This window comes from Lithobates pipiens, unplaced genomic scaffold (assembly GCF_037356315.1).
Source record: "Lithobates pipiens isolate NorthernLeopardFrog02 unplaced genomic scaffold, aLitPip1_a1.2 Scaffold_13, whole genome shotgun sequence".
Classification (NCBI taxonomy): domain Eukaryota; kingdom Metazoa; phylum Chordata; class Amphibia; order Anura; family Ranidae; genus Lithobates; species Lithobates pipiens.
Window position 1 is genome coordinate 101,316,646 of NW_027507718.1, and position 27,060 is coordinate 101,343,705.

Below are 27,060 nucleotides of genomic sequence, written 5' to 3' on the forward strand. Positions count from 1 at the left end.
TGCAATTGCAAGTGGACAATCCACAACTTGTGGCAAGTGACGTGGCAAGTGGACAATCCACAACTTGTGGCAGGTGATGTGGCAAGTGATGTGGCAAGTGGACAATCCACTTGTGGCAGGTGACGTGGCAGGGGACGTGGCAAGGGACGTGGCAAGTGGACAATCCACAACTTGTGGCAGGTGATGTGGCTGGTGACGTGGCAAGTGGACAATCCACATCTTGTGGCAGGTGACGTGGCAGGTGACGTGGAAAGTGGTGTGGCAAGTGGACAATCCACAACTTGTGGCAGGTGATGTGGCTGGTGACGTGGCAAGTGGACAATCCAAAACTTGTGGCAGGTGACGTGGCAAGTGACGTGGCAGGTGACGTGGCAAGTGATGTGGCAAGTGGACAATCCACAGCTTGTGGCAAGTGACGTGGCAAGTGGACAATCCACAACTTGTGGCAGGTGACGTGGCAAGTGACGTGGCAGGTGACGTGGCAAGTGATGTGGCAAGTGGACAATCCACAGCTTGTGGCAAGTGACGTGGCAAGTGGACAATCCACAACTTGTGGCAGGTGACGTGGCAGGTGACGTGGCAAGTGAACAATCCACAACTTGTGGCAGGTGACGTGGCAAGTGACGTGGCAGGTGATGTGGCAAGTGACGCGGCAAGTAGACAATCCACAACTTGTGGCAGGTGATGTGGCAAGTGACGTGGCAGGTGATGTGGCAAGTCACGTGGCAAGTGGACAATCCACAACTTGTGGCAGGTGATGTGGCTGGTGACGTGGCAAGTGGACAATCCACAGCTTGTGGCAGGTGGCATGGCAGATGACGTGGAAAGTGGACAATCCACATCTCGTGGCAAGTGACGTGGCAGGTGATGTGGCAAGTGACGTGGCAAGTGGACAATCCACAATTTGTGGCAGGTGACATGGCAGGTGATGTGGCAAGTGGACAATCCCCAACTTGTGGCAAGTGACGTGGCAAGTGGACAATCCACAACTTGTGGCAGGTGCCGTGGCAAGTGACACGGCAAATGCAAGTGTACAACTGCTCTCTATGCTGCTGCTGCTCACTCTGATCAAAATAGCAGAAATAGTTAAAAAAAATGCTTTGAGAGCTTGGGGAGGGTCTACATGATGTTATCTTTATAAACGCGTTTAAACGCAAACGCGTCTAAACGCGTCTAAACGCGGCATGCAAACGCGGCAAAACGCGCGTTTCTAAACGCGCGTTTCAGCTTTTTTTTAACAGAGGTTTCATCTGCGTCTCGTGTGCATGAGGCCTAAATGTTCAGCACAGCACTTACCTATAAATAAATTGGCATCCACATTTGGGTATTTTCCAAGTAGCTTTTTACATACATCCACTGCCGGATCATCAACATCTTGTACACAGAGAAGGATTTCAAACTGCAAGCGACAAAAAACAAAAAAAAAACAAAAAAAAAACACGATTAGTTAAAAATCCAACTATCACACTAGCATGGTGGCATGGCACTTTAACATAAATCTCCTATATAGTATAATAAATGGATGGAGTACAACAAAATATGGATTACTATAAATAAAGAGCTTCAAATTCTCCATACTCAGTTTTTCATATAATATACACATTGTCAATAAGAGTGCAAGTCTTTAGTGGCTCTACATATTTACAATGGATTCTCAAGCATTAAAGAAGAGGTATAAATTTTAAAGCATATGTCTGGGGAGGCTTCAGAGAATATAATTTGTACACCCGTGCAATACATACACAATTCAGGTTTATCCCTTTAAAAAGCACTGCAGTTATTGAGTAGTAACTGTTTATGTTCTGAAAACATAATGTTCTCCTAACTTCCTGTAGTGAGCCACCAATGCTGGTTTTTAACGAAGTAACCAATTCACAGATCTGTACTGCAAGACAGTAAAGCTGAAAAGCAGAACTATTGTGCAGTACCGCAAAAGCAGAATCTACAAGCCCAGAGTACATTTTAAAACTACAGACAAAATGAACACAAATATTTTATTTTTTTACATCATGGAGGACCTTTTACTTGAGTTTCAAAAAATAACACTGAGAAGTTTATATATCCTCTTTATTACACATTTATGGCTATGAAGGACATTTTTCTTTCTTGCACAAACACAAGTCTATTTATGTCTAGAAGTTAACTTAAGCCTACTTTTTGCTAAACGAGAAAGCGACAACTGGTCATTAAAAGCCCTACGGCTACTTTACACATACATTACATTTTTTGGATAGGGATAAATAAGAATGGCACAGCTTCTGTAAGTGTAAGCAGAAAACGATAAGTGTATAATCAGACCAAAAAAAAAAAAAAGAAGGAATATATATCGCATATGTTCGCACTGCGATCTATGAACAGATCTGGGAGTCAGCATATGGGTCAGTATTGAGAGAGAAAGGCTGCTTTCACACCGAGGCGCTTTACAGGCACTATAACACTAAAAATAGCACCTGCAAAGCGGCTCTCCTCTCACTGCAGTGTGAAACACTGGAGCGGTGCGCTGGCAAGTCCTGCAAGGAGAGTCTTTGAGGCACTTTAAGAGCGGTGTGACCCTGCCTATTGAAATTAATGGGCATCGCCGCCAATTTGTGGGCGCTTTTAACCCATTTTCGGCAGCTAGCGGGAGTTAAAAGTGCCCCACTAGCAGTCGAAAAGCTCAGTAAAAATGTCAGTAAAGTGTCGCTAAAAATAGCGGTGCTTTACCACCAACACCCCAGCGTGAAAGTAGTCTATGGAGAGGGAGGAGAAGGAGGAGAGGGAGGAGAAGGAGGAGAGAGGAGGAAGAAGGAAGAAGGAAGAAGGAAGGAGAGATTTTTGTAATTATGGCAGAATAGCTTGTGTGATTGGAGGCTACTTGGGTGTCAACATCCCAGAAATAGTCTGTCCATCAAACTATATCATGAGTGTATGGGACTTTCCTGGCATCAAATAAAAATTAACATTTTATATGTTTTTTTTTAACATTTATATTGTAGAACATAAAACCATATCCCAAAACATACACTGTAGGCTTACTTGCACTATTGGAGAACAGGACCCCATATACAACCATCATAGGTTCATAGTCTGTATGTACATCACTTCATCAGGGGAAAAAGTGAGACATGATTTTATGTTCTGCAATAAAACGAGATAATATACATACATTTTTCTGAATTAGATTGAGTGACAGGAAAGTCCCATACAGTCATGATACAATTTGTTTGATGCCAATAAAACATTTGGAAAGATCAGCCACCATGTCAACCAGCGGTTTGCTTGCCCCTAACATTCAGCCGGCTACTAGATATCTAAGGTTTGTCCAGGCTTGTTGTAACTTGAACCTAAATCACCTGCTAGAAGTTTGCTTAAGGAAGTACTGTTATCAGTTTGCTTTAGAACATTCATTGTGCTTGGCTGTAATGGTTACTTTAACCAAGCTCAAATCATGACAATCCCTGGAATTCATAAAGGCTGACGCAGGCAGATTTGCCATATTTGTACCTCATGCATTCTAAAAGTGGTGAAGAATGTGCCAAATTCATAAACCTGTCTAGAAATTGTACCTGACTTTGGCTCATGCTGCGCCACAGAGAGAGAGAGAGAGAGAGAGAGAGAGAGAGAGAGAGAGAGAGAGAGAGAGAGAGAGAGAGAGAGAGAGAGAGAGAGAGAGAGAGAGAGAGAGAGAGAGAGAGAGAGAGAGAGAGAGAGAGAGAGAGAGAGAGAGAGAGAGAGAGAGAGAGAGAGAGAGAGAGAGAGAGAGAGAGAGAGAGAGAGAGAGAGAGAGAGAGAGAGAGAGAGAGAGAGAGAGAGAGAGAGAGAGAGAGAGAGAGAGAGAGAGAGAGAGAGAGAGAGAGAGAGAGAGAGAGAGAGAGAGAGAGAGAGAGAGAGAGAGAGAGAGAGAGAGAGAGAGAGAGAGAGAGAGGTTCGCAAAACCCATCTGAGCCAGTTCTCTCTGTACGCCCAAAAGGGTTGGTCTTAATTCGCTCCACTTTTACATTTGAAGCATTCAATGTGACACAATGTAAAAGAAGTGCATAAGGGAGAAGAGCCGGCAACCCATTGGCTACATATATGAGCATTAATAACCAAACAACTGGCGCGTTTTAGCGAGAGCCTTAGTTATAGGCTAAGTAGTGCATTATAGAGCTACCTGAATTTGGTGTACAAGCTGCTGTCAGAATCAAAAGGGTCCCAAATACTTTACGAATATATCACAATAGATTAACACGAGGAATTAATGCCAGAAAAAACGGTGCATCAGCTTTATTGAATTCTCCCCAATGTCTCAATCCAAATGCTGCATTATATACTAAATGTCAAATCAAAAGTAGAATAAAAAAAAAAAAAAAAAATAATAATAATAATAATAATAATAAATGACACCAAGCTCATGTAAGGGAACTTAACACAACTGTAGTACCTGGGAACAAACACCTCTAGTATAACAAAACCAACCTATTTACGACTGTGTATAGGAATTAGGTTTTCCCATCTACACTCATTTGCTCTCTGTGTAGTACAGAAGTACTTTCTTTAATGACTGGATGGAGAGAGGGTGGGTGGGCGATGGTCCCTCAATTACAGTGCTCTCAGGAAACATCACTGGCCATTAAAGAGGGATAGTTTGCTTAGCCAAAATACATTATTCTGGTATCAATCTCCTACATGTTCATAACAAAAGAAGACAAACCTACTCTGTAGTTTGTCAAGGGATAGCCACTCCTTTTGCAAATCTGATTGCCAAACACCCCCAAACTTCACTCTGAAGCTTCCAAAACTTACCTCAGAGAATTTTATTTAAAAAAGTGTTTCTCAAACATAGGGGTGCCACCAACATCACAATGGTGTTTTTATGGCGTCCTTAGTAAGCATCACCTCAGCAAGGATAACGGCAGGATTAGACATAATGTTCCTTCCAAGCCCTCCACACTTAAAGTGATACTAAAATCTTTTTTTTTCCATTACAATTATGTTATATTTACCTGCACTGTGCAGCGGTTTTGCACAGAGCAGCCCAGATCCTCCTCTTCTCGGGTCCCTCTTCAGCACTCCTGACAACTCCCTCCTGTTCAGTGCCCCCACAGCAAGCAGCTTGCTATTGAGGCACCCAAACCAAGCCACAGCTCCGTGTGCCCATTCAGACACAGAGCCGTAACTCAGCCACTCTCCCTCCCTCTCATTGGCTTACTGACTAAGACAGCAGCAGGAGCCAATGGCGCCGCTGTCTGAGCCAATCAGGAGGGAGAGTCCCGAATAGCTGAGTCTCTAGTCTAGCACAAACATTGCTGGACCGAGATGGGCTCAGGTAAGTATTAGGGGGGCTGCAGCACACAGAAGGATTTTTATCTTAATGCATAGAATGCATTACGAAAAAAAAAAAATGCCTTTACAATCACTTTAAGCCTAGTATACCAGTATTTTTTTCTTCAACCAAACAGGGCTGAAAAAAAAAAAAAAAAAACTAACAGCACAGGAGGAGCTGATGTACTAACTATCTGCCGTTAGTACAGCAATCTCCCCTACTGTGCTATTGTGTTCTGACAGGGGGATACCCTCCTTGCAGAACACTCCGGTCAGAATTCTCAGACAATGGGAGCCGACTGACAGACCTTTTTCTGTCATGACCCTTTGACAGAAGCCAGCCCACTGGCTGCAGTGCACACGGGCCAAATGTCGGACAGTTTTTACTGAACTGCCCAATGCCGCACAACATTCTACCTATGTGCACTACGTTTTAGGTAAACAGACTGCTGGCACAGAGTCACTGCCCATGCAGCCAGCGATTGGGTGTCCATAAGTAGCGAGCAATGAGGCATCCTGTTCAGATTGCACCTAAGCCCTGCAGCCACATAGGCTGCAATCAATCTCTGCCTCTCCAGTCAACTTACAGCTTGACAGGACTCTCAGCTTATGGGGCAGGAGATTGCATAATGCAAAAATGTAGACGGCATCTTGGCTATGCTTTCAATGGAAACAGGATTGTTGGCACAACTATATAGCAAAATATCAGAGTTCCTTATTTCTATACACGTTTCAGGTCAGCCATTCGGGAAAGCCAAGAGCATCAGTGCGGCAGTCAGGAAGAGGACTCATGCCGAGTACACAGCAGAACTCCGCCTATCCCCACCAGTTGACAGTTACATAGTGTGGTTGGGAAAAACAAAACAAAAAAAAGAAAAAGAAAAAGAAAAAGAAAAACCACCACACACCCAACAAGTCCATCTAGTTCAACCAATAAAAAAGGAAAAATAAATAAAAGAAATCATACAATCTCATATACCCACAGCCGATCCAGAGGAAGGGCAAAAAATAAAAAATCCAGCAAAGTATGAAGCAATTTGCTCCAGCAGGGGGAAAAAAATCCTTCCCAATTCCACGAGAGGCAAATCGGATATTCCCTGGATCAACTTTACCTATAAATGAACCTTTAACTTGATCTCCCAGAAGCTGTCCTTGCAGAATTTCTCTTAGCGAAAAATGTCACAAGGAGCAATAAACCGTTTATCATACAGGAACGAGGTACAAAAATAATATTAATAGAGAGTGTTGGGACAGAGGAAGGTTTTGCAGTAAATGTGGATAGTGCCTGGACATTTGCTTTAAATAAGCCAGATCTATTAGATGTTCAATAGCAAATGAGCTTGTGAATGAAAACAGTATACAATCTTATTATTCTCCTTTCCTGTCATCTATAAATAGATGTGTGTTATAAGAGGATGATGTGTGAATGTGTTACAGCTAATGTCAAGATAAGTCATTAACTCAGCTCTAAGGAAGCTTATGTACCTCCCAGGGTTTAACCAGACAACGTGTGAGCTCATCCTTATACTATGATTACATTTTCTAAATCCTGTGCAGTAAGAACTTCCTGAACCTGCGGATCCAGGTAAAAAAAATCGGTCATCACAGAAATAAGCTAGGATGAACAATCATGAATGCTAGGAGTATACTACGCAAACATACAGATTAGTCATTCCCACTACACTGGCTACATACTGTATATTTTTGCAGTCGGCAAGTAGTGAAAAGGACCTCAACAAAAGCAAGGCAACAAAAATATTCCGCCAGAGGTTGGCAAGGGCAACACGCATTCCTCCCATGACCGGTTCCATTTGCTAAACCTGTTCTGTCAATTCAATACTTGGTTACACAGACACAAAAACATTGTATTAGAAGACCTCATGCATGGCAACATTGTCTTTGTTTGAATGATGAGGAGGAAGTTTTCTGTGACTTGTGTTGCCTAGAGGGTAGTAGTTAAAATATGGGAACACAGTCCTACAAACAAAAAAATAAAAGAAGCAGAAGAACAAAATAATATGTTTCCGTTTATATAAACGGAATATTTTGAGCCACACAAAGTATACAAATAGAAGCTGCATGCGCCGACTTGTGTTCTCACAACCCAGATTCATAAATCAGCACTTAAACACATTTTTACAGTCCTACAAACATCAATAAAAAGGTAAATGCATCCTGATTGACTTTGTGCTTTTTGCTTGTGATCTGCAACGTCTAAATGGCAATGTGATTAAAACAAAGCGTTGCGCTTTTTGGCACACACCTGTAAACAAAGCATTGTTTAGAAGCAGTGCTCCAGCTACCCACATTTTTATATAAAAGGCACTACAAAAACATAAAGAGTAGGAGGCTAAACGATAAATTTTGGGGACAGGCAGGTTGCCTTTAAATTAAAACTATTAGAATGATGACTTAGGCCGGCCATAGACGGTTCGAATCTCAACTGGTACAATAAGAACCAGCCAAGATTCAAACAATGCAGGGGCAGGCTGAATGTACCAAGTTGATCAATTGATCAGCTTGGGCACAACCAGCCTGCCTGAGTCACTTGCAATTATCGCTAGTGGCTGCCACTAACAATCACTGTCTTCCCCTGGCGGGACAGCTTCCCCCGCCCACTCCCATGATTGGGGGCAGACAATTGCTCAGCAGGAGGGATTCCCCTGTCAGCAGTATCTGTTGATGGGGGAATAATGCAAATTTCTTACAAACGTGGCTGCAGGAAAGAAATTTGCACTCTATATGGCCTGCTAAAAACCAAAAACTAAAACCAGTGCAAATTTGTAAAAAATAAAATAGGTTTCATTATTTAAAGTATTTGGTTATAAGCAGTTTTGCACTCCCAGCTTTGCGCAGAACTTCAAAATACAGCTAATAGTTACTGGACAACATAAAAAGGAGCAATTGGTAAATTAGCTAAAAACAATTTATAATTATATATATATATATATATATATATATATATATATATATATATATATATATATATATATATATATATATATATATATATATATTTCATTCTCTTCTAAACTCTAAGGCTCCATGTACACTAAATGCTCAAAAACTGTTTAGGAGCAGTACAGTAGTAATTTGTTAAAGATCAGGCAGCCGGCGTCTTAATAACCAGTGAACCTCCTTAACAATAGAGGACTCATCAGCTGTCAGCAGGGTTCCCCACTGACAGCTGAATGTAAACTAAACATTTGTTTTTTGCCAAAAAGAAGGGACCCCCCCCCGCCCCCATCCATACCAGGCCCTTTCAAGTCTGCTACAGATTTTAGTGAGAGTCCCTAATGAACGCTGGTAGATGACCCTAAGGAATAAAAATAAATAAATAAATAAATAAATAAAAATAAAAAAAACCTCTGCAGCCAATGTAGGCTCATGCCGTTTGACAGATTCTTAAAAAGGCACAGGGACACAACGCCTTTAAGGAGGGATGGGCTTCCTCCAGGCGTACCTGCCCTTAAATCGATCCACTCATATGTGCTCCTACTATGGAGGATTTGGAAATTTAGAGTTAGTACTACAGTATATACAGAGGTCCCTTGACATGGGCAATGCAGCTTATGCATATACGTGCAAACAAAACCCTGGTCAGTAAGCGTGCTGGGAAATCTTGTTTGTGATGGGATGCTGGAACATCCATCGCAGGCTCTTTGAAGTCTCTTGCATATATAAAAAAAAAAATTTAAAATTAAAAAAAAAAAACAAGATACCTGAAGCTTCTCACAGACAACAGATTCAACCTGGACCAGGAATTGTGATTGGTGATACAGGAAAGAGTGCAAACAAAACTGCAGGAAACTGAGTAAAACATTACATACTCAACATGTACAGATGAAGTTACCTGTACAGAGGCATGCTTTGGCTAAAAGGAATACACATAATTCAGATCACTAAGTGAACTTTTGGTCTTTATCATAGTTGCAATGTATAGCACACTGCTTTCAATAAAAAAAAAATAAAAAAAAAAATATACAAAAACAAAAAAATGTTAATGAAGAACGAAGAACAGATTTTATTTCTGAGGCACACACATTGCACCTATTGTGGATCCAGCAACTCCCCTCCCTCACCACATTTGACGTTGGACCTTAGAAGTCTGGTGTATACACACAAAAAATTATTTTACTAAACGAAAAACAAAATTTGCAGAAAACTGAAAAGGGAAGACACTAGCCAAACAAGAAATTCTACATTTAAACAACCTACTTGTGACATAGCCTACCTGCTGAAAGACTTGTTGTGCCCTTGGCTGCCCGCTAGATAAACCTCACAGTTAACAATGTTCTCAATCTCAACATTGGTGGGGCGGGACAAAAGCGAACATTTCTTGACTTGTGTCCTACAGACTGGGTTCACAGCAATGACTCACCCAGCAGGCTTATCTTTACTGCCCCAGAACCAGTATGTGTCACCAGAGTTGGGAAATGGCTACTTCCATCAAAGCCAAGGGTGACAAAAAAAAGACCTTACATTTTTTATATTTTTTTAATTTTTAATATTTTAAGTTTATGAAAAAACCAAAGTCTATTTTTCATCATTTCACCATCATGCCCTAGAGTTTTGTAAGCACTTACTTTTGCATGTTTCTCGCATGAAGGACAACCCACTGAAATGAATGGGCTTTCCAAAATGTAAAACAAAAAAGTTTATATACTCCGGCGCACCTGCAAAGTGTGAACGGAACCTAACAGCCATTCTTATTTCAGGTTGACTAGTCCAAGCGAATAAAGCTGCAGCATTGTTTGCCTTAGTTTTGCTGTGGCTCTGCTTATCTGAATGGTAGCCCAAAGGCTAACCAGCACAGCAAGCTGACTACACTACTGTTAATTTGCATGGAAGCAAGTTAGGGGCATCAGCCTAAAAAGTAAAAATAAAAATAATATTGTATACAGCATTGTATGATGCCAAACATACAAAACAAACTCACTTCAGGTTAATATATATTGAAGCACTACTCACTCACTTTAAAACTACTAGAAATGTTGGGGGAAAGTAGATGATGAATACTAAAAGGAATTCCAAAAGCTACTAATAGTATTCAAGAAAAAAAAAAAAAAAAAAAAAAAAAAAAAAAAACACGTTTTTTTTTCTTTCAGTGACAGAGTGGAGAGGGTTTAGAACCCTGTCAGGGAGATTTACGCTGTTTTTCATCATCCAAAGTAAAAAAAAAAAAAAACACCACATTTTTGGTGGACATGAAAACAGTAATAGAAAGAGAATCTTCCAATGGAGACCCTAGTTCTATAGCTTTACCTTTAGTGACGCTTTACAAAAATGGAGTTCTAGAACTAGCTGAACAGAGATGGCATCAAAAAGACATCCTTCCAAAATGCCGTGTGTGCATAAACCAACAGGAAAAAAAACATTCCTCTGGTACAGTACTCTAAACACTAGCAAACATTTCTGTGTTAAAAGAAAGCACTTGGGGTTACATAACCTTTAGACATGTGTTAAAAACATTGCAATTCATCTTGCTGGAAGTTCATAGTAATGTTTAGAGATTTGGCAACATTTCCGTAATTAACTTGCACTGCTTTTTCATCTTTTTTTTTTTTTTAAGCAGTGTCACACAGTATGAGGATCACCACAGTATTATCAGAACGCATATGAAATGCGAGCGTTATCAACATTTTTATTTTTTTTATATAGAAGCTTTGGTAATAACTGGTCAACTAAACATTTTTAGGAATAACCAGCAATATAATACAGTGGGGGGAAAAAAGTGTGCAAAAAAAACATCAATTTTATAAATTAAGGTTTGGGAATCAGCCTAGATTATATATATATTTATTACACACACACACACATACATACACACACACATTCCATGCAATGAGGGTTTAGATTTACTTTAATAAAATTCTAACATGTCAATATTACAAGGAAAAAAACCAACTATTGCCATTTGTTTTTTTTATTTTTATTTTTTATACAGGATAAACCATGGAAGCAAAATCATTCATTGCAGAAAGAGGTACATGCTAAAAAACGGAGGACCTGCTAATCGGTCACAAAGCAAGAGCACCTGTCTCAAAGTTTTGTGATGAATATATCATTCATGCACCACTAACTAGTTTCAGGGCAGTGACTGGAAGTTTAAAAAAGGTTTTTATTAGGCATCTGGGGACATTTACCCTTTCCATTTGTCCTGGCGACCATGGTCATCAATACTGAAATGGATGGGAAATTCACAAATTTTACGACGGTCACGACACCAAAAAAAATAAAAAATCCTGAAGTTGTTAACCATTCTAGATTCTATCCAAAAAATAAAAAATAAATACGTTTTAGATGGGGCAAACATTTACAAAAGTTAAATATTTGGGAGCAATTCCCCCAGAGGTGGGATTTTTAGGCAGCAGAATTAAGGGTCCAATCTATTTTATAAATTTATATTCCAAAGTTTGTAAAAAAAAAAAAAACAAAAAAAAATAATAATTAAAAGGAAAAATAGACATAGGGATTAAAAAGTGAGCTCCAGTAGGACAATAATATTATGGGAAATATGAATATACAATACAGACTGAAATTTTCCTAGGAACAAAAAATAGTGACAATTGTTTCCAAACCCAAGAAAAAAAAAAATGGATGCGTTTCAACCCAACCTAGTCAGAGGGATAGTCTTTCCCGGGGAAAAACACATCATGAGTATATGTGTAAACTATTATGTGCATACATGAGATAGATATAGATATATTCACAAACATTTCACATAATTACCCCAAAATGCATATCCAAAGTACAGAGTCAAAAGAAAGTTTAGTCCAAACTGGAGATCCCTTTAAAATTACCCTCTTTCCTCCCGGTTGGGAATCCAAAGACGTGCCCCGACCATGCGTCCCAGATGGGGAGGGGCACCTATTCCAAGATGTGTCTCACGAGAGGTCACACCAACAAAAGGACCCTCCGACACGGCGTGAATCGCCGTCAACTGGGACGCAGCTAGATCACACTTGCAGCAGAAATCAATCAGGAAAGAATATGGTGTAAGGGGTTTTGAATTTTTGTATTTGCTAAGGTTAACCACCACCAGTGTTTGTGGCAAGACACCACACATAAGGAGAAATAAATAAATTCCCATATGTGTTAAGGCTTGAGGGGTAAATGGAAGGAGCATTATATCTATTAGGTGTAAATCCTATATTAGGGGACCTCGTGTGCAGAGAAAAAAAAAAAAAAAAAGGATTTAATAATTGAATCATGAGGAAAGGAGTGAGGGTGAAATGATGAGAGCCAAGAAGTGGATGCTTAAGCATGTGAAGTTGGGGATGGAGCTGTAGGAATGAGTGAGGTGATAGAAGCCCCATACATACATGACAGACTACTGAGTGACGTGGGATGATAAGGAGAATAATGGAAAATGTGAATTAAGGTGACATATGAAAGACTACTAAGTGATGTGGAAAGATGAGCGTAATGCTAGAAAATATAATTAGGGTGACAAAGAATCATAAAGGTGATAAAGGAACAAGGAAGTGCTAAATAGAAGGACCTGCCCATAGTGTGTGAATACAGAAATAAAAGGGTGTGGAAAGGGATGGGTGATTGTGAATGAAACAAAAATAACGAAGTGGAAGTGAATGAAAACGCAGCAAACCATTGCGTGTGAAAGCTGGGAATAAATGTGAAGTAATTATTACAAAAAAAAAAAAAAAAAAAACACAAAACAGTACCTTGAAGTCGCCAAGTATATATTGATTAAAAGGTTGATATATGGCGTAGATTAATGCGCATAGTAGTGTTTCACGTCGCTCAAAAAGGTGACGTGGCAGGGCTCTGTGATATGACCCTTGCGCTGAATATACCAGTAGTTATTGTTCCATGCCAAAAAAGGGAGGAAGAAAATGGGGAAGCACCCAATCTAAAAGTAAGAAAAAAAATATAATAAAATATTTTTATATTATATATGCCTATATGGGTGGTTTCCAAATGACCCCCACATCTAATTGCATATATGGTGTGGCCAATATAATATTAGACTTGTAAATAGATAATGTCAACATACCGATTAGTGGGTAAGCATTGGTGTTGATCCTCCTGTGGTTGGAAGAAAAATGAGCGATCTATTCCCATTTGGAAGATAGATATAGATATATATATATATATATATATATATATATATATATATATATATATATATATATATATATATATATATATATATATATATATATAGTGTACGCCAATCCTATCCTTTTGTGTGCTGCAGCAGGTGTATGCGATCCTACCATTATTCCCAATTATGTCAGGGGGACATGGCTGCCAAATGGCTAGCCGGGTGTGACCTCCCCGGCATCCTGGAAGGCTGTAGAGGGGCCCCGCTTTTGCGTCATTCACGTCAGAAAAGCGTGATGTACGCACGTCACATCTCACCCACGGGGCCCCGCACATGTGCCGCAAAGTGCGGCGTCCGTGAATGCCCAAAGATGGCGCCAGCAAGGAGGGGGTTGCGCTCGCCAGCAGAAGCGGGACCCGCCCATTTCCGCCATATCGAGCTGCATGTAAGGGAGCCGAACGATGAACACATTTACAAAAGTTAAGCGTCACTACTGTGGAATGAATATAAACTATACAAAACAGCTGCCTCCTGTATTTGCCTCATGATATATTCCCTTTAAATGTAGGCAAAGCGAAACTGGCCTTAACAATTGTAAAGGCAGAAGGCTTTTTATCCTAATGTATGCTATACATTAAGTTAAATAGCCTTCTGTGTACAGCGGCCCCTCTCAGCCTCCCCAATCCTTACCCGAGGTTCATCTAGATGCAGAGATGTTGCAGAAGTTTTTGGACTGCCTAGAACTCCCCTCATTGGCAGAGACAGCAGCACTGTGCCATCGGCTCCCAGTGCTGTCAAAGGGGATCAGCCAATCAGGACAGAAAGGGGGCATCCATGTCTGAATCAACACACTGAGCTTTGACTTGGCTCGGGTAGCCCCATAACAAACTGTTTGCTATGGAGGCTCTCAACAGCAGGTAAGGGCAAGGAGCACGGAAGAGGGACCAGAGAAGAGGAGGATCCAGGCTGCTTTGTGCAAAAATGCTGCACAGAGGAGGAAAGTATGAATTTGTATAACAAAAACAAATCACACAAGAATCACTTTAAATTGCTATTGTTTAAATCCAGGATGAAAGCACTATACAAACAGATAAACCTCTGGGATTGGAACTATATAGGTACTTACAAAGATAATAAAAAATAGATTTAAAAAAAGTTAACATTTAATACAAAGAGTTAAAAACATGTCTGAAAATACAGTTACAACAGATACAACAATGTTGTTACAAAGACAAATACAGGCATATAAAAAAGGTGTCATTTTATATATATCTATATATACTTCTTTGTAACATTGTTATATCTGTTTCTATGGCTGCATATGTGTATTTTCAGACATATATGTTTTAACTTTACATTAATAAATGTTACCTTTTAATCTATTTTGATTAGGGCTGCAACTAACGATTTTTTTCATAATCGATTCGTTGGCCGATTATGGGTTCAAATTATTTTTTTTTTTTAAATTTGCTGCGATTTGCATTTTTACATTTTTTTAGGCCAATGTGATGTTGGGCAGATTAAAACACAAATTGCTGCAAAAACACATTACATGCTTTTCTGCAGATTCTCCATTGAAGTATATTGAACCAAAAAAAACAAAAAATAAATAATAGCACCGTTTTTGCGTTAGAAAAAAAAAAAAAGTCCTTGTCTTTTCCAAATACGCAGCAGCGGGAAAAAAAAAATCATGGATGTGAACGTGCGTTTCTGCAAAAACACCAAAAAAAACAAAACAAAAAAAACAAACAAACAAACAAACAAACAAACACACACACACACACACACACACACACACACACTTAAAATTAGTACAAATAGAGAAAATAATAGCTACTGTTAGACCCCTTTCACACCACGCTGCCCATAGCGTCGGCGGTAAAACGCCGCTATTTTTAGTGGCGTTTTACCGTCAGATTTGCGGTGCATTTCGGCCGCTAGCGGGGTGCTTTCACCCCCGCTAGCAGCCGAGAAAGGGTTAAAACCGCTGGCAATATGCCGCAATAGCAGCATTTTGCCAGTGGTATTACAGCACTGCCCCATTGATTTCAATGGGGAGCAGCGGTGGAGGAGCTGTAAACACACCGCTCCTTCACCAAAGAAGCTGCTGGCAGGACTTTTCTTGATGTCCTGCGAGCGGACTGCTGCAGTGTGAAAGCCCTCGGGGCTTTCACACTACATACAATGGTGCAGCTGTTTTAGGATGGATTGCAGGCGCTATTTTGAACGCTATAGCGCCTGCAAAACGCCCTGGTGTGAAAGGGGTCTAAGGGGTTCGTTTTTAACTATGGGACAGTGAAAGTAATATTTACAGTAGCGATTTGCTCTTTGTACTATAAAGGGTTAAAAAAAAATTTTTTTAACCCCATTATGTTAGTGGCTGATCGATTATGAAATTAATCGATTACTACTTTCATAATCGATTAGTTGTTTCGGCCCTAATTTTGATTATCTTTAAAATGTAGACATGCCCTCACGCGACATCTGTATCAACAGTAAAGGCCTTCTTCCAAATTATTTTTTCTTCTGGAAAGAAATCTACTCCTGAAAGGAAATGAGGTCCTGATCTTAAATTGTTTAGGACACAATTTTATAAAAAGGCACTGCTGGGTCTTTGTTTTTCTTTATCTACTTATTTTAACCTTGAATGAACTGTAAACAAGCTCCCCTAGAATTCAAAGGCATACACACACAATGATATAGATAAAGATTTTATTTCATTTTTTAACCCCATTTTCTGTTCTAAACACGAGAACATTTTTAGTGCATTCCTTTCGCACGTTAGGTTACTTTATCAAGTTCATTTTAAACTAAAAATCTGCGGAGTCTTAGCAGAAGCAGTTTGACGTTCTAAAAAAAAACATGATGTACCTTTTAGTATATAAGGACTATAAACCGAGGAGACTGCAAAGCAAATATCGGAAGAGATTTGTACTCTTAATGCAACAGAGGTGCAATTAGCAGCTACAATACAGCAATGCAAACATACTACAAAAATAGCATGAAACGCTCTTAAAGCCAAAAGACAGCTTTATAGATTTGCATTGATACCAGACAGAACTCATTCCTGCACATATCTCAGCTGAAAATAAATAAAAGGCAGTGCGAATAGAAAGGCTTTGGCAAGAAGCATGGGTTACAGATTAAATATCAAAAATGATCAATACATTTAAAAAATAAAATAAAAACACACACCACTAGCTACTTGTCCAAGGGACTAAATCAGGGGTCCTAATAAAAAATAAATACATTTTAAAACACCACCATTATTTAAGACCCATAATTACCCATACATGCACACAGTCACATACACAGTCACCTAAAGTGTTACAAAGCCCACACAACAATAAAATCAGTCTGTATATGCAGTAAAGCATGCTTGTTATACTCACTGTGGAACCTAAGGGGTTAATCTTGCACATTGTGTAAAAGGCTTTTTGACCCTGTCTTTGATCATCCCCTTCTTCTACAGTCCCCAATCCATCTACTGATAGTACAGATCCCCATGCTCAGTTTGGAGTGTATTGCTAGAGTTTTTTTTTTTTTTGGAAAGGGTGCATTTAATCATCACAGGGCCAATCAGCATTGTGCAGCGGGTCAGGGGTACTGCAACCCGATAGGACAGCCAGTGCAGTATGAAAATTCCTCCTACAAGCTTTACCAGGCATTGATAGAAAACCACAAGACTGCTATATACTGCTGATGAGAAGAGATATTTATTAGTTTATATGCACTAAAATAATTGCATTTCCATGTTCTGTGGGAGACCAGATATAGTGAATCCAGGGTCCTGGGTTTAGTAACACTTACAACCATACATGTACACAGCCAACTTTCAATAAATTATGCATCAGGCACACAATTAAAAAAGGACCTTCATCCCTTAAAAATACCTAGCGATAAAATGGTCTCATTCAGTAGCATAACTGGAGACAGTTGTCTGATTTTTACATAAAAAGCCATAATTTACTTAAACATAATGTATGGCTTTTAGTTTATCATTTTAATAAAAAAAAAAAAAGACAAACGGTTTCAGTTATACTACTGAACGAGACAGTTTTATGGATTTGCAATGGATGCATGTCCCTTTAAATGGCTTGGCCGGGATGGAACATATGAAGAGTTGCTTTTTTTTTTTTTTATTAGGCAGAAGTGGTCTAGCACATCTGGGGACTAGCCGTGTGACCAGCATTGGGTGTGTCAGGCTCTCTTAATGCTCAGCAGAGGCTCATCTGCTGAGCGAGTAAATGAGGAAAAAATAAAAAAAACTATTCCTTCAGGTTACCCTCACATATGGAAGCACTCAGTGCAAGTGTATGCTGAGCAGCCAAATCAAGCGCCAGTGTCAGTGCCTAATCCATTAAAGGGGCAAAAAAAAAAAAAAAAAAAAAAAACACCCCCACACACCTGCCTGCCAACCAGAACTGCGTGCCCCGGGCATCTGAGCGATAAGATTTGTGCATCCCAGATACACGAGTGTTTTTTTTGTTTTGTTTTTTGTTTTGTTTTTTACAAGAAACATACATAATAGGCACTTTTCCATTAGGTTAGGTTGCCCTTTAACCCTTACATTTTTTTGTAGGCATAATTTCATTAAAAAAAAATAAAAAATCATTTTAGCCTCGAAGATTTGTTAAAACCCCCAAACATTTTATATTTTCTTACAAGTCAGAGACCCTGAAGAATAAAAAAATTCAAGGTAGATACAAAATTTTGAATTGGCGTAAATGGGGCCTTAATATTTTGATCAACATGTAATAAAAAAATAAAAAAAAATAAAAAAAAGGTACACAAGTGCTAGCCACAATAATCACATCCACAGTGGTCCCTACAGCAGTTGAGTTTGTGTTAAAACAGGGCAAGGTCTTCTAATTTCTGCCAATTTTCAGCATACACCACCTCACCATTCCCAGTTTTAGCTGCAGCTTACATAGGCACTATAATCTACAGTGGGGCAGTTCACAAGGAATTGCAGTCTGCTCACATCATTTGTAATAACATCTATTCCATGCCGACGCTTCCCTACAACCACGTTGCAAAGAGAGCTGTGCATGTCACAAGACTAGGCTTTTTACCAGACAAGAAACAGAAATTTACTGGCAGAAAAATGATGTTTTACTAACCAAAACAAGGACTGAAGATTTAATAGATGAAAAGTTGGGGAGAGAAAAAAAAAAAAAAAAAAAAAAAACCCACACTGAAGGTCTGCTTTCTATAAAAAGTATTTTCATCAATAAATCCATATACAAAAACAACTTCATTGAAACTCAAATATTTTGGCACAACTTTGCTCCTATTAACTTTATCTGCATGCCTGTTTTCAGACAAGATCTCTTAATAGATTGCTGGCACTAGAACAGAAGCAGCAAGGTGTGGTTTAATATTCAACTACAGAACACCCAAATCAAATTGCACAGGCATATATATTTGTTTCTAATACAATTGCCTTTCACCAAGCAGTAAAATCCACCCCATCTAGACAACCAGACCAAAAGAGGCCCAAACCTACCCCTCAGTCTTTTCCCTGTCATGATCTCGTATCTTTCTAAGAAGAGATATAAAAATGATACGAATAAGCTAATGGTTCGATAAAGCTCTCTGGGTAAACACGTCAAGTCAGGCATAAAGTTGCAAAAACAAAGATTGTTCTTCACAAGAAAACCAAAACAGGAAGAGTTTCATTTCAACTTAAACGTATCATTTCCAGCTAATATGAATTCACACACGAAAACCACACTTTTCTAACCATCAACAATTTTATAAGGAATCACATTCCCTTTGTTCTCAGTTGCATAAGAGCTGGGGGAGGTGAGGCAGTGAATGGCTTTGTGGGTGTGGGGGGTGTGGGGGGTGGGGGGGGGGGCGTGTCAGTACAAGTCTGATCATTGGAGGACAGCACAGCTAGAGAACTGACCAGTGTGCTCTCCTGCTTAGTGTGGCCAGTTTTTAATAGGCAGAGGGACTTGCAACAAAGCCAGGTATTTCACATAAAAGGAAGCAATACAAAGAACAGGATACTGTCTCATAAAAGTACATGGTACAGACACATCAGGAATATGAAGTGTTGTGGTAACAAATACTTTAACTGTACTTTCCAAAACAGTTACATTTCAAGGCATGCCTCTAGTGATAACAATTGCCAGTGTGCTTATGTCAACTCTCAACTTCAGCCCTCAAATTACTGGTCTCATAACTGATCACAAGTGCAGTACCATGGCAACTGAAGATTTGGACAGAAGCCAAGAAGATGGCAACTTTCTTGGCTGTAAAGGATAGGAGGGTAAAGTCCTGATTAGCTGTTGTAGGATCTTTCAGGAATTGACAAAAACATTGTCTCTTCACCTTCTAAAGTTCATGAGCTCTCAAGAATATATATATATATATTTTTTTTTTCACAAAGAAAAGAATCAGATTTTTGGCAGCTTTCTGAATTAAAGGGGTTGTAAAGGTTTGTGTTTTTTCACCTTAATGCATCCTTTAACAGGTGAGCCATTCGAAATCGGAAAGCAGGCTGCAATTGGCCCACGGGCCGGACTTTGGACATGTCTGCTCTAGGTTCACTGGTCACAGAAAGTGGATATCCCATTATTTATAAATCACAGCTTGCCATAACAACCTAAAACTCTTTGGGGGACTTTTATCAATCCTGTTGCATTCACTCCATTTAATAATCAGTTGCAAGGCACAATTCAATTACATACTGCAACAGATTTAGAATTGTAGTGCTAATGCCATACCAGATATTTTTCACATAGACAAACCAAGCATATGGTCACACACACCAATGAGCTATCTTAAGAAGTGAGGAAGATATTTAACACTTGCAACTGAAAGGGAACAATTTGAGGCCCAAAGTAATTTATTGCAATTGCAAATCCTATGCAGAAATTGAGCTGAAGTCACAGTATTGAAACAGGAAGTCACAAAAAGTAAACAGCCACTTTGCAGTATAAAAGTAGAGCAGCACAATAAGGAATGGTTTCTGACTGAAGGACACAACGTTTCCTTACAGTGGTTTGTTACCAGCCATCTGTTGCAAAGCCAGAATGACAGTGTTACTTTTTTTTGCAGCTTTATTCATCACAAACACATTTGTTCTCACCTCCCGTTATGCGTAATCCATCAAGGAAATGCAACACAAGCACTTGGTGTAGCTGCAACTATAGTAAAGCCCCATACACACCATAAGATTTTCTGCTGATTTCTGTCTGCAGATTTACCAAAACCATGCAATATGGAGGTCAAACCTTAGGAGTTCCACTTTGTATGTAATCAGGCAGGCCCTTGCAATACATGGTTTTGGTAAATCTGAAGACAAAAAATCAGCAGAAAATCTGATAGTGTGTACGGGGCTTAAAAAATGGAAGTTGGGAAGATCCTTTCAAGAGGTATATGCAACTCTAACAATTGCTTAGAACCATGCAAAAATCAAAAAAAAAAAAAAAAAAAAAATAGAAAAATAAATGGTTTTGCCAGATGCTCATTAGGGCATAGGAAATATCACTGACTACATGTATCCCAGTGGTCAGTACACTGACAACTTTGCATCTGCACTGCACAATCCATGCTTTTATTCTGTGTATTAGTCTGTACTCACCAAGTTCAGGGTTGTCAAAGATTACTACCATAATTCTGAGGCAAGGTAGAATACATCAACAAGAACCGACAGTGACTTAAAGAACAACTCCACTTTTTTTTTTTAACTCAATAAAAGACCCCTTCTGGATGATCAGGGATTTCAGGACGCATTGTTGCAGAATTCTACAAGTTTCTGCTCTGAAGAGATAGCTGTTTGAGCATACCCGATACTGATTCTGAATGAAAGGGCCAAGGTTCATTATAATGACCTGGTGCACTTTCAGTGTTCTGTTGAAAAAAGTTGCTGTGTCCGCATCCCTACAGAACTATTTAACCCTTAGGGAGTATCTTAGCGAAAATTACATTTCTGTTGCAGGGATACCTAAAAATCTTACTTGTAGTGCAGACTTCTAAGAAAATCAGTGAGCCAAACAAAGCGGGAAATTGCATTTACAAATATGACCTGTGTAGCGACTGTATAGGCTATAAGCAGAATTAGACTTTAATGAGCCTAGCACATTAAGTACAGTATACTGAAACCTGCTTACAGGCATAGAGTGCTGGGACCTGCACATCAGCATTCTTTAGTCTCTACTTCATCTGAATGTCAGGCTGAGTTATTTACATGTAGCAGGGGAGCGCCATTCCAATTGGCCCATAGCTATGATGGGCTGACTAACTAACCAATAGAAATGTGTAGACAGTGCGAGCATGGGAGCAAAACTGCAACACTAAGGAGGAAATGTTTGGTATGGGGTGACCACAGGGCTGCAAGTTCTGCAGAGGATACACGTCTGCTGTAATTCAACAGAAAAAACAATAAGAAAAATGTTCCTACATACTTTTGGATAGTCCAGTTCAAAAAAGGTTTCCAAGTTGTTGATGAGATTGGGATCCACCCCCTTTAATGGTTTAAGAAGGGAAACCCCAGGAAGCTTGCTGTAAGGTTGCTTGTCGGATGCCTTCTTGTTCAGGTGTAGTCTCCTATAATGAAAACAAAAACCAGAATGAATTCAGAATCAGTAGTTAGAACAGGCTCCTTTTTATCCGTGTCACTAAGGATTTACACTCCTTGTCAGAGCCCCATCTAAGCACTGTGCACACTGCAGATACAGAATCGAATGGCACCAATAGCATTTCTGTAATGAAACTATAAATAGCAAACACGACAACGCAGGCATCAAGTGTAACGTTTAGGGTATTGATATTATGACCAGCAATTGCACTTGCAGCATGATGCTGTACATTATGAACTCAAGAGCGGATATATCTAGAAAATGATCTACAATAAATCTACAGAGTGCAATGAAAGGGTCATTTTAACCCTTCCACATCTAAGCCTATTACTGGCATTTGTTGCTTACAAGTTAAAATCCATATTTTTTGCTAGAAAATAATGTACCCTAGAGAATAAAAACGGTGACTGTTGCAAAATTTTAGGTCACACAGTATTTGCGCAGCGGTCTTTCAAACACAATTTTTAGGGGAATTTGTCAATATTTCAAAAAATACTAAAACAGTAAAGTTAACCCAATTTTTTTGCATAATGTGAAAGATGATGTTACGGCGAGTAAATGATATCCAACATATCACACTTTAAAACAGCAACAAACTACAGCAGCTAAAAAATTTCCACATTCGGCGCTTTAAATTTTTTTCTTTTAACAGTTACCAGGTTAGAGTTAGAGGAGGTCTTTTGCTAGAATTATTGCTCTTGCTGCAACTATTGTGGCGATACCTCACATGTGTGATTTGAACACCGTTTACATATGCGGGCGTGACTTGGGGTTTTTCCCCCCCTTTTACATTGTCACTTAAAAAAAAAAAAAAAAAAAAAAAATTTGATCACTTTTACTGCCGTCACAAGGAACGTAAACATCCCTTGTGACATAACAGTTGGTGGCAAGTACTCTTTATGGAGGGATTGGGGGTCTAAAAGACCCCCAATCCCTCCTTTGCACTTCAGTATTCAGATTGTCAAAAATGGCAATTCCGAATACTGTCTTTTCTTTTTTTTAAATCAGCGCCATTGGCAGCCGAGTAAACCGGAAGGGATGTCGCTTCCATGTTTTTACATAGGAGACTGGAACAAAGCCGTTTCCAGCTTCATTTCAGTCTCAGCCTATCCGGCAGAAGTGCCAGATCATGGATCTGGTCTCCCGATGGGACAGGAAGCCTGGGAAGAGCAGCAGGAGGGGGAACGCTGCTTTTGGCTGCATTGGTTGTTTACATTAAAGAGCCGACCCCCCACTCTAAAAACTGGTGCCGGGGTGATGCCTGTAGCTGCAGGCATCACCCCGGTATAACCCCTTCAAACCGAGGCCGCATATGTGCGTACGGTCGGCGCTAAGGGGTTAAAAATGTTCAATTACAAAATGGCTTCTGTTGCAATTACTTATTATGAGAGTGGAGGCTTCCTTTAATGTGGGAATGCCTCATGGAGTGTGTACAACTGATTTGGCTTTATTGTACAATAAAAGAATCTTAAAGCGATTGTAAAGGCAGAAGGTGTTTTATCTAAATGCATTCTATGCATTAAGATAAAAAGCCTTCTGTGTACAGTAGCCCCCCCTAGGCCCCCTAACACCTGAGGTCCCTCTCTACCCAGGAGTGTCTCAGCCATCCGAAATTCTCTCTCCTGATTGGCTTAGACACAGCAGTGGCGCCCTTGGCTGTCGCTGCTGTCAAAGTCAGCTAACCAATCAGGGAAGAGAAGGCAGGGCCAGATCCGTGCTTTGTGTCGGAATGGACACAGGTAGCTGTGACTCAGCCCGGGTGCCCCCATAGCAAACTGCTTGCTGTGGGGCACTGAACAGGAGGGAAGGGCCAGGATTACAGAAGAGGGACCCGAGAAGGAGGATACGGGCTGCTCTGTTCAAATCCACTACAACAGAGCAGGTAAGTAACATGTTTTTATGGGGGAGGGGGAAGACTTTACAACCACTTTAAGTTTAATAAAAGAAAAACGCCAATTCCATTATACATCTAGTAAAATACAACATTAAAACATTGAAGCTCCAGAATTTTAATACGACATTAGAAAAGAAGTAAAGCCATAGCTCGTTTGGCTCTACTTCTCTTGTGGATCACAGGAGTGCAGTTTTTTTTGCACTCCTATGACCCATTTTCAGCGTACAGCGGGCTGAAGCTGGGCGACATCACAGAGCCAGTCCAGGCAAGATTGCGACAACGAAGTTGGGATGCCTGGACCGGACACCCAGCTCAGCCTCTCATCGAGCCGCTGAGAGCCTGAGCCTCCCATTCCCTCCACAGCCCAGCACTCCAGTCAGAGCAGACAGTAGTGACTCACAGTCACCAGCTCTCTGCTCAGGGAGCCATGAGAACTGAGTGATCAGCTGTGTTTGATCGCTCCGTTCTCAGTCTTAGAGTTGACGGGGGACAGAAGCAGCATCCACCTAGGCAAGTATGATTCTGAAGAAAATAAATACCTGTACTTCCCTTTTAAATGTAATTTTTTAACTGCAAGCACATCATTGACCTGATACCTTTTTCTGCTAAGGCTCCATTCACACTTTTGGGATTGAGACAGAATCGCTGCAATTCTGCCTACAATTGCAAAACACAGGTTTAGGTGCCATTATTTTGAAGGCAATCACATTACGTGAAGCTTGTCCCCCAAAAGAAGCTCCTAAGAAGCATTGCGCAATGCGATTTGCCGCTTGTGTTGTGTTTTGGGAGCCATTGAAAATGACACTGAACCTGTGCTTTGCTATTTTTGTGCATTTTGAGATTGTCGGCAGATCCTAAAATGCCCAGGTGTGAACGTGTCCGACAATGACAAATAAGCACAACGTGAATTTTAGATGCCATTCATTGTAATGATGCCATCGCAATGTAACCGCGCAAAGCTTGTCGCCTGAAAAAAGCCCCTGATCCTTTTTTAAGCAACGATCAACACACAAAGTGGTTTGTCACATGATAATCTTGGCGCCGCGTTTTTAGGTTTAAAATGAAGGGCATACAAAATTCGTGTTGTGCCATTTGTAATTTTGGCAGCGTGTTTTGCAATCACGGACAGAATCGTGGCAATTCTGCCCGTGCTTCAAAGCGCCCGGGTGTGAATGTAGCCTCAAATAAATTGCATCTGCATGTTTTATTGTTTGCCAGGAGTTCAGCTTTATTGCAGCCACAAGAAAATCTCTAGTTCTATATCACAAATCTGGCCAGATATGCAACGGTCGTAGTACCCTACCCTTAAAATTTCTAGCTGCTAATGTGCTAGCTTAACCAAGGAATGCAATGATCAGAAACTCTATTAAGAAAACTGCATTTGCTAGTGACTGCTAGTCCCATGATAACACACTAGTAATTGCCTTGAGCCCTAATGTGGGAACTCACTGAACATCAGCAGAATGAGGCAATTAAAAAGGCACTACGAGGGGAAGCAAATGCCTAGAGCTAGAACTGCTTAACTAATGGCAGGTGCTGCATAAATGAACAAAACTCCACGACAAAGATCTATTGCACGCCACATTACATATTTACCTTTACTTGATATAGATCTATGTGTTATAAAGCAGCCACCTTCCCTAAACAGCTCAAATGACACTAATGACTTCTGCAAAAGACTAAATGGTCACAAACAGGATTTAAGCACTTCACAAGTCCACTGATTGGTCAATGGGTTTAAAGCTGAACACCAGTAAAAGTTTTTTTGGCCACGCCGCACCTGCCACATAATTTGCCCCTAATAAAGTACAACCCATGCTTTGCAGATTTCTCTTGAAAATTCACCCTCCACAGTAGTGATCAACCAACAATATAGGGGTTGGTAAGCTGGAGAATTAGCCACTACCCTTCCTGTCCCAATACTCCTATTTTCCTAGAATGCAAGGTGTTCTGTGAAGGGGAGACTGTCATTCATCCAACCCCCTTCTCCAATAAAATACTACAAAAATCACTTTATGATCCAAGAGTAAGGATCATGCCAATGGGCAAAGCCTAAAAGAGTCTTCAAAGCCTCCATAGAAGTCTGAGGCAAAGCTCGTTTGAAGCCCCAAAGGCAAAAGCAAGGTGTAAACAGGACTAAATAAAAAGCCAACCATTTTATTTAGTGACAGGAGCTTTGACTGGGGTTCAGAGGGCTTTAACAAAGCCCATCCGAAGCCTTGTTTTGAAGCTAGTGTAAACTAGCCATTAATGTGTGTTGAAGCCGAAGCAAGTGTAAATGAGACCTATGAATTGCTAAGCTGCAATATAAGGTTTAATGTACACGGGACATTTTTACAACCTCTGAATGAATTAACTTGACAGATGTTAACCCACGTTTAAAATGTCCATTTTGCCTCGTAAGGGAAAAATGCACTGGACTGCACCGAAAACTCACTGGAACGCGTCAGACACACGCAAAAAAAATACCCGGACTGTGTTTCTATGGTATGAACTGGCCCCAAAGATTAAAAAAAATTGGGCATGACCCTCAACTTTTTTTTATCTTTTGCATAGCATGTGTATGGCATTGTGCTTCAACAAAGGTACATTTCCTGCCATTATATTTGTGTAGTGGAGTGGCATTACAAATAAATGCTATTGCATCACAATTACCTACATTGCATCACAGTAAAGCCCCACAATCTGTGTGCATTACTGTGCATTAACATAAGGTACACGTCTGAATGGGTCCGAACTGGCATTTGTTATTAACTAGTTTGAATGAGAGTGATAGTAACATACAAGACAAGATACTGATAATTTAGAAAATCTGCGTTTGATATACTACCACTGTATAGCACATGATCTGGATGTCAGAATACCTTCAGGGTGGATGCCTACTTTTCTGTGCACACTTCATTATGCGTTGCCATTGTCAAAGTTGGATCCACACTGTTGCTTTGGGTTACGCTGTACATCAACATGTATTAGACAGCCTATTGGTGTGTCATTCAAAAGAAGCCCCCAGTCACATGTGAGCACTTTTCTGCTCATCTCCCTACACGTGACATGACTATGCCTGAATAGGCAGAACCCAAGTCTTTCCAACTGTCCTGGTTTACACTTGTACTCTAAACCGAATTACAAAAAACTATAATCTTCCTTTTGAGCACATCAAGGTGTTTTTGATCCTCTAGTCCCCATTCACATCTGACGTATTGGGAACTCTGAATTACCGT

At 40.1% G+C, this 27,060-nt stretch overlaps 1 protein-coding gene across 1 annotated transcript in view; it reads right to left on the reverse strand.

Moving 5' to 3' along the window:
• UGCG (UDP-glucose ceramide glucosyltransferase) overlaps positions 1–27,060 on the reverse strand; it is a 67,696-nt gene that overhangs the window by 24,475 nt on the left and 16,161 nt on the right. Inside the window, exons 2-3 of the mRNA XM_077475347.1 lie at positions 21,772–21,913; positions 1,297–1,399 (exon numbers count right to left, since the gene is read on the reverse strand). Coding sequence (XP_077331473.1) covers positions 1,297–1,399; positions 21,772–21,913 — 245 coding nt within the window. The remainder of the gene's footprint in view (positions 1–1,296; positions 1,400–21,771; positions 21,914–27,060) is intronic.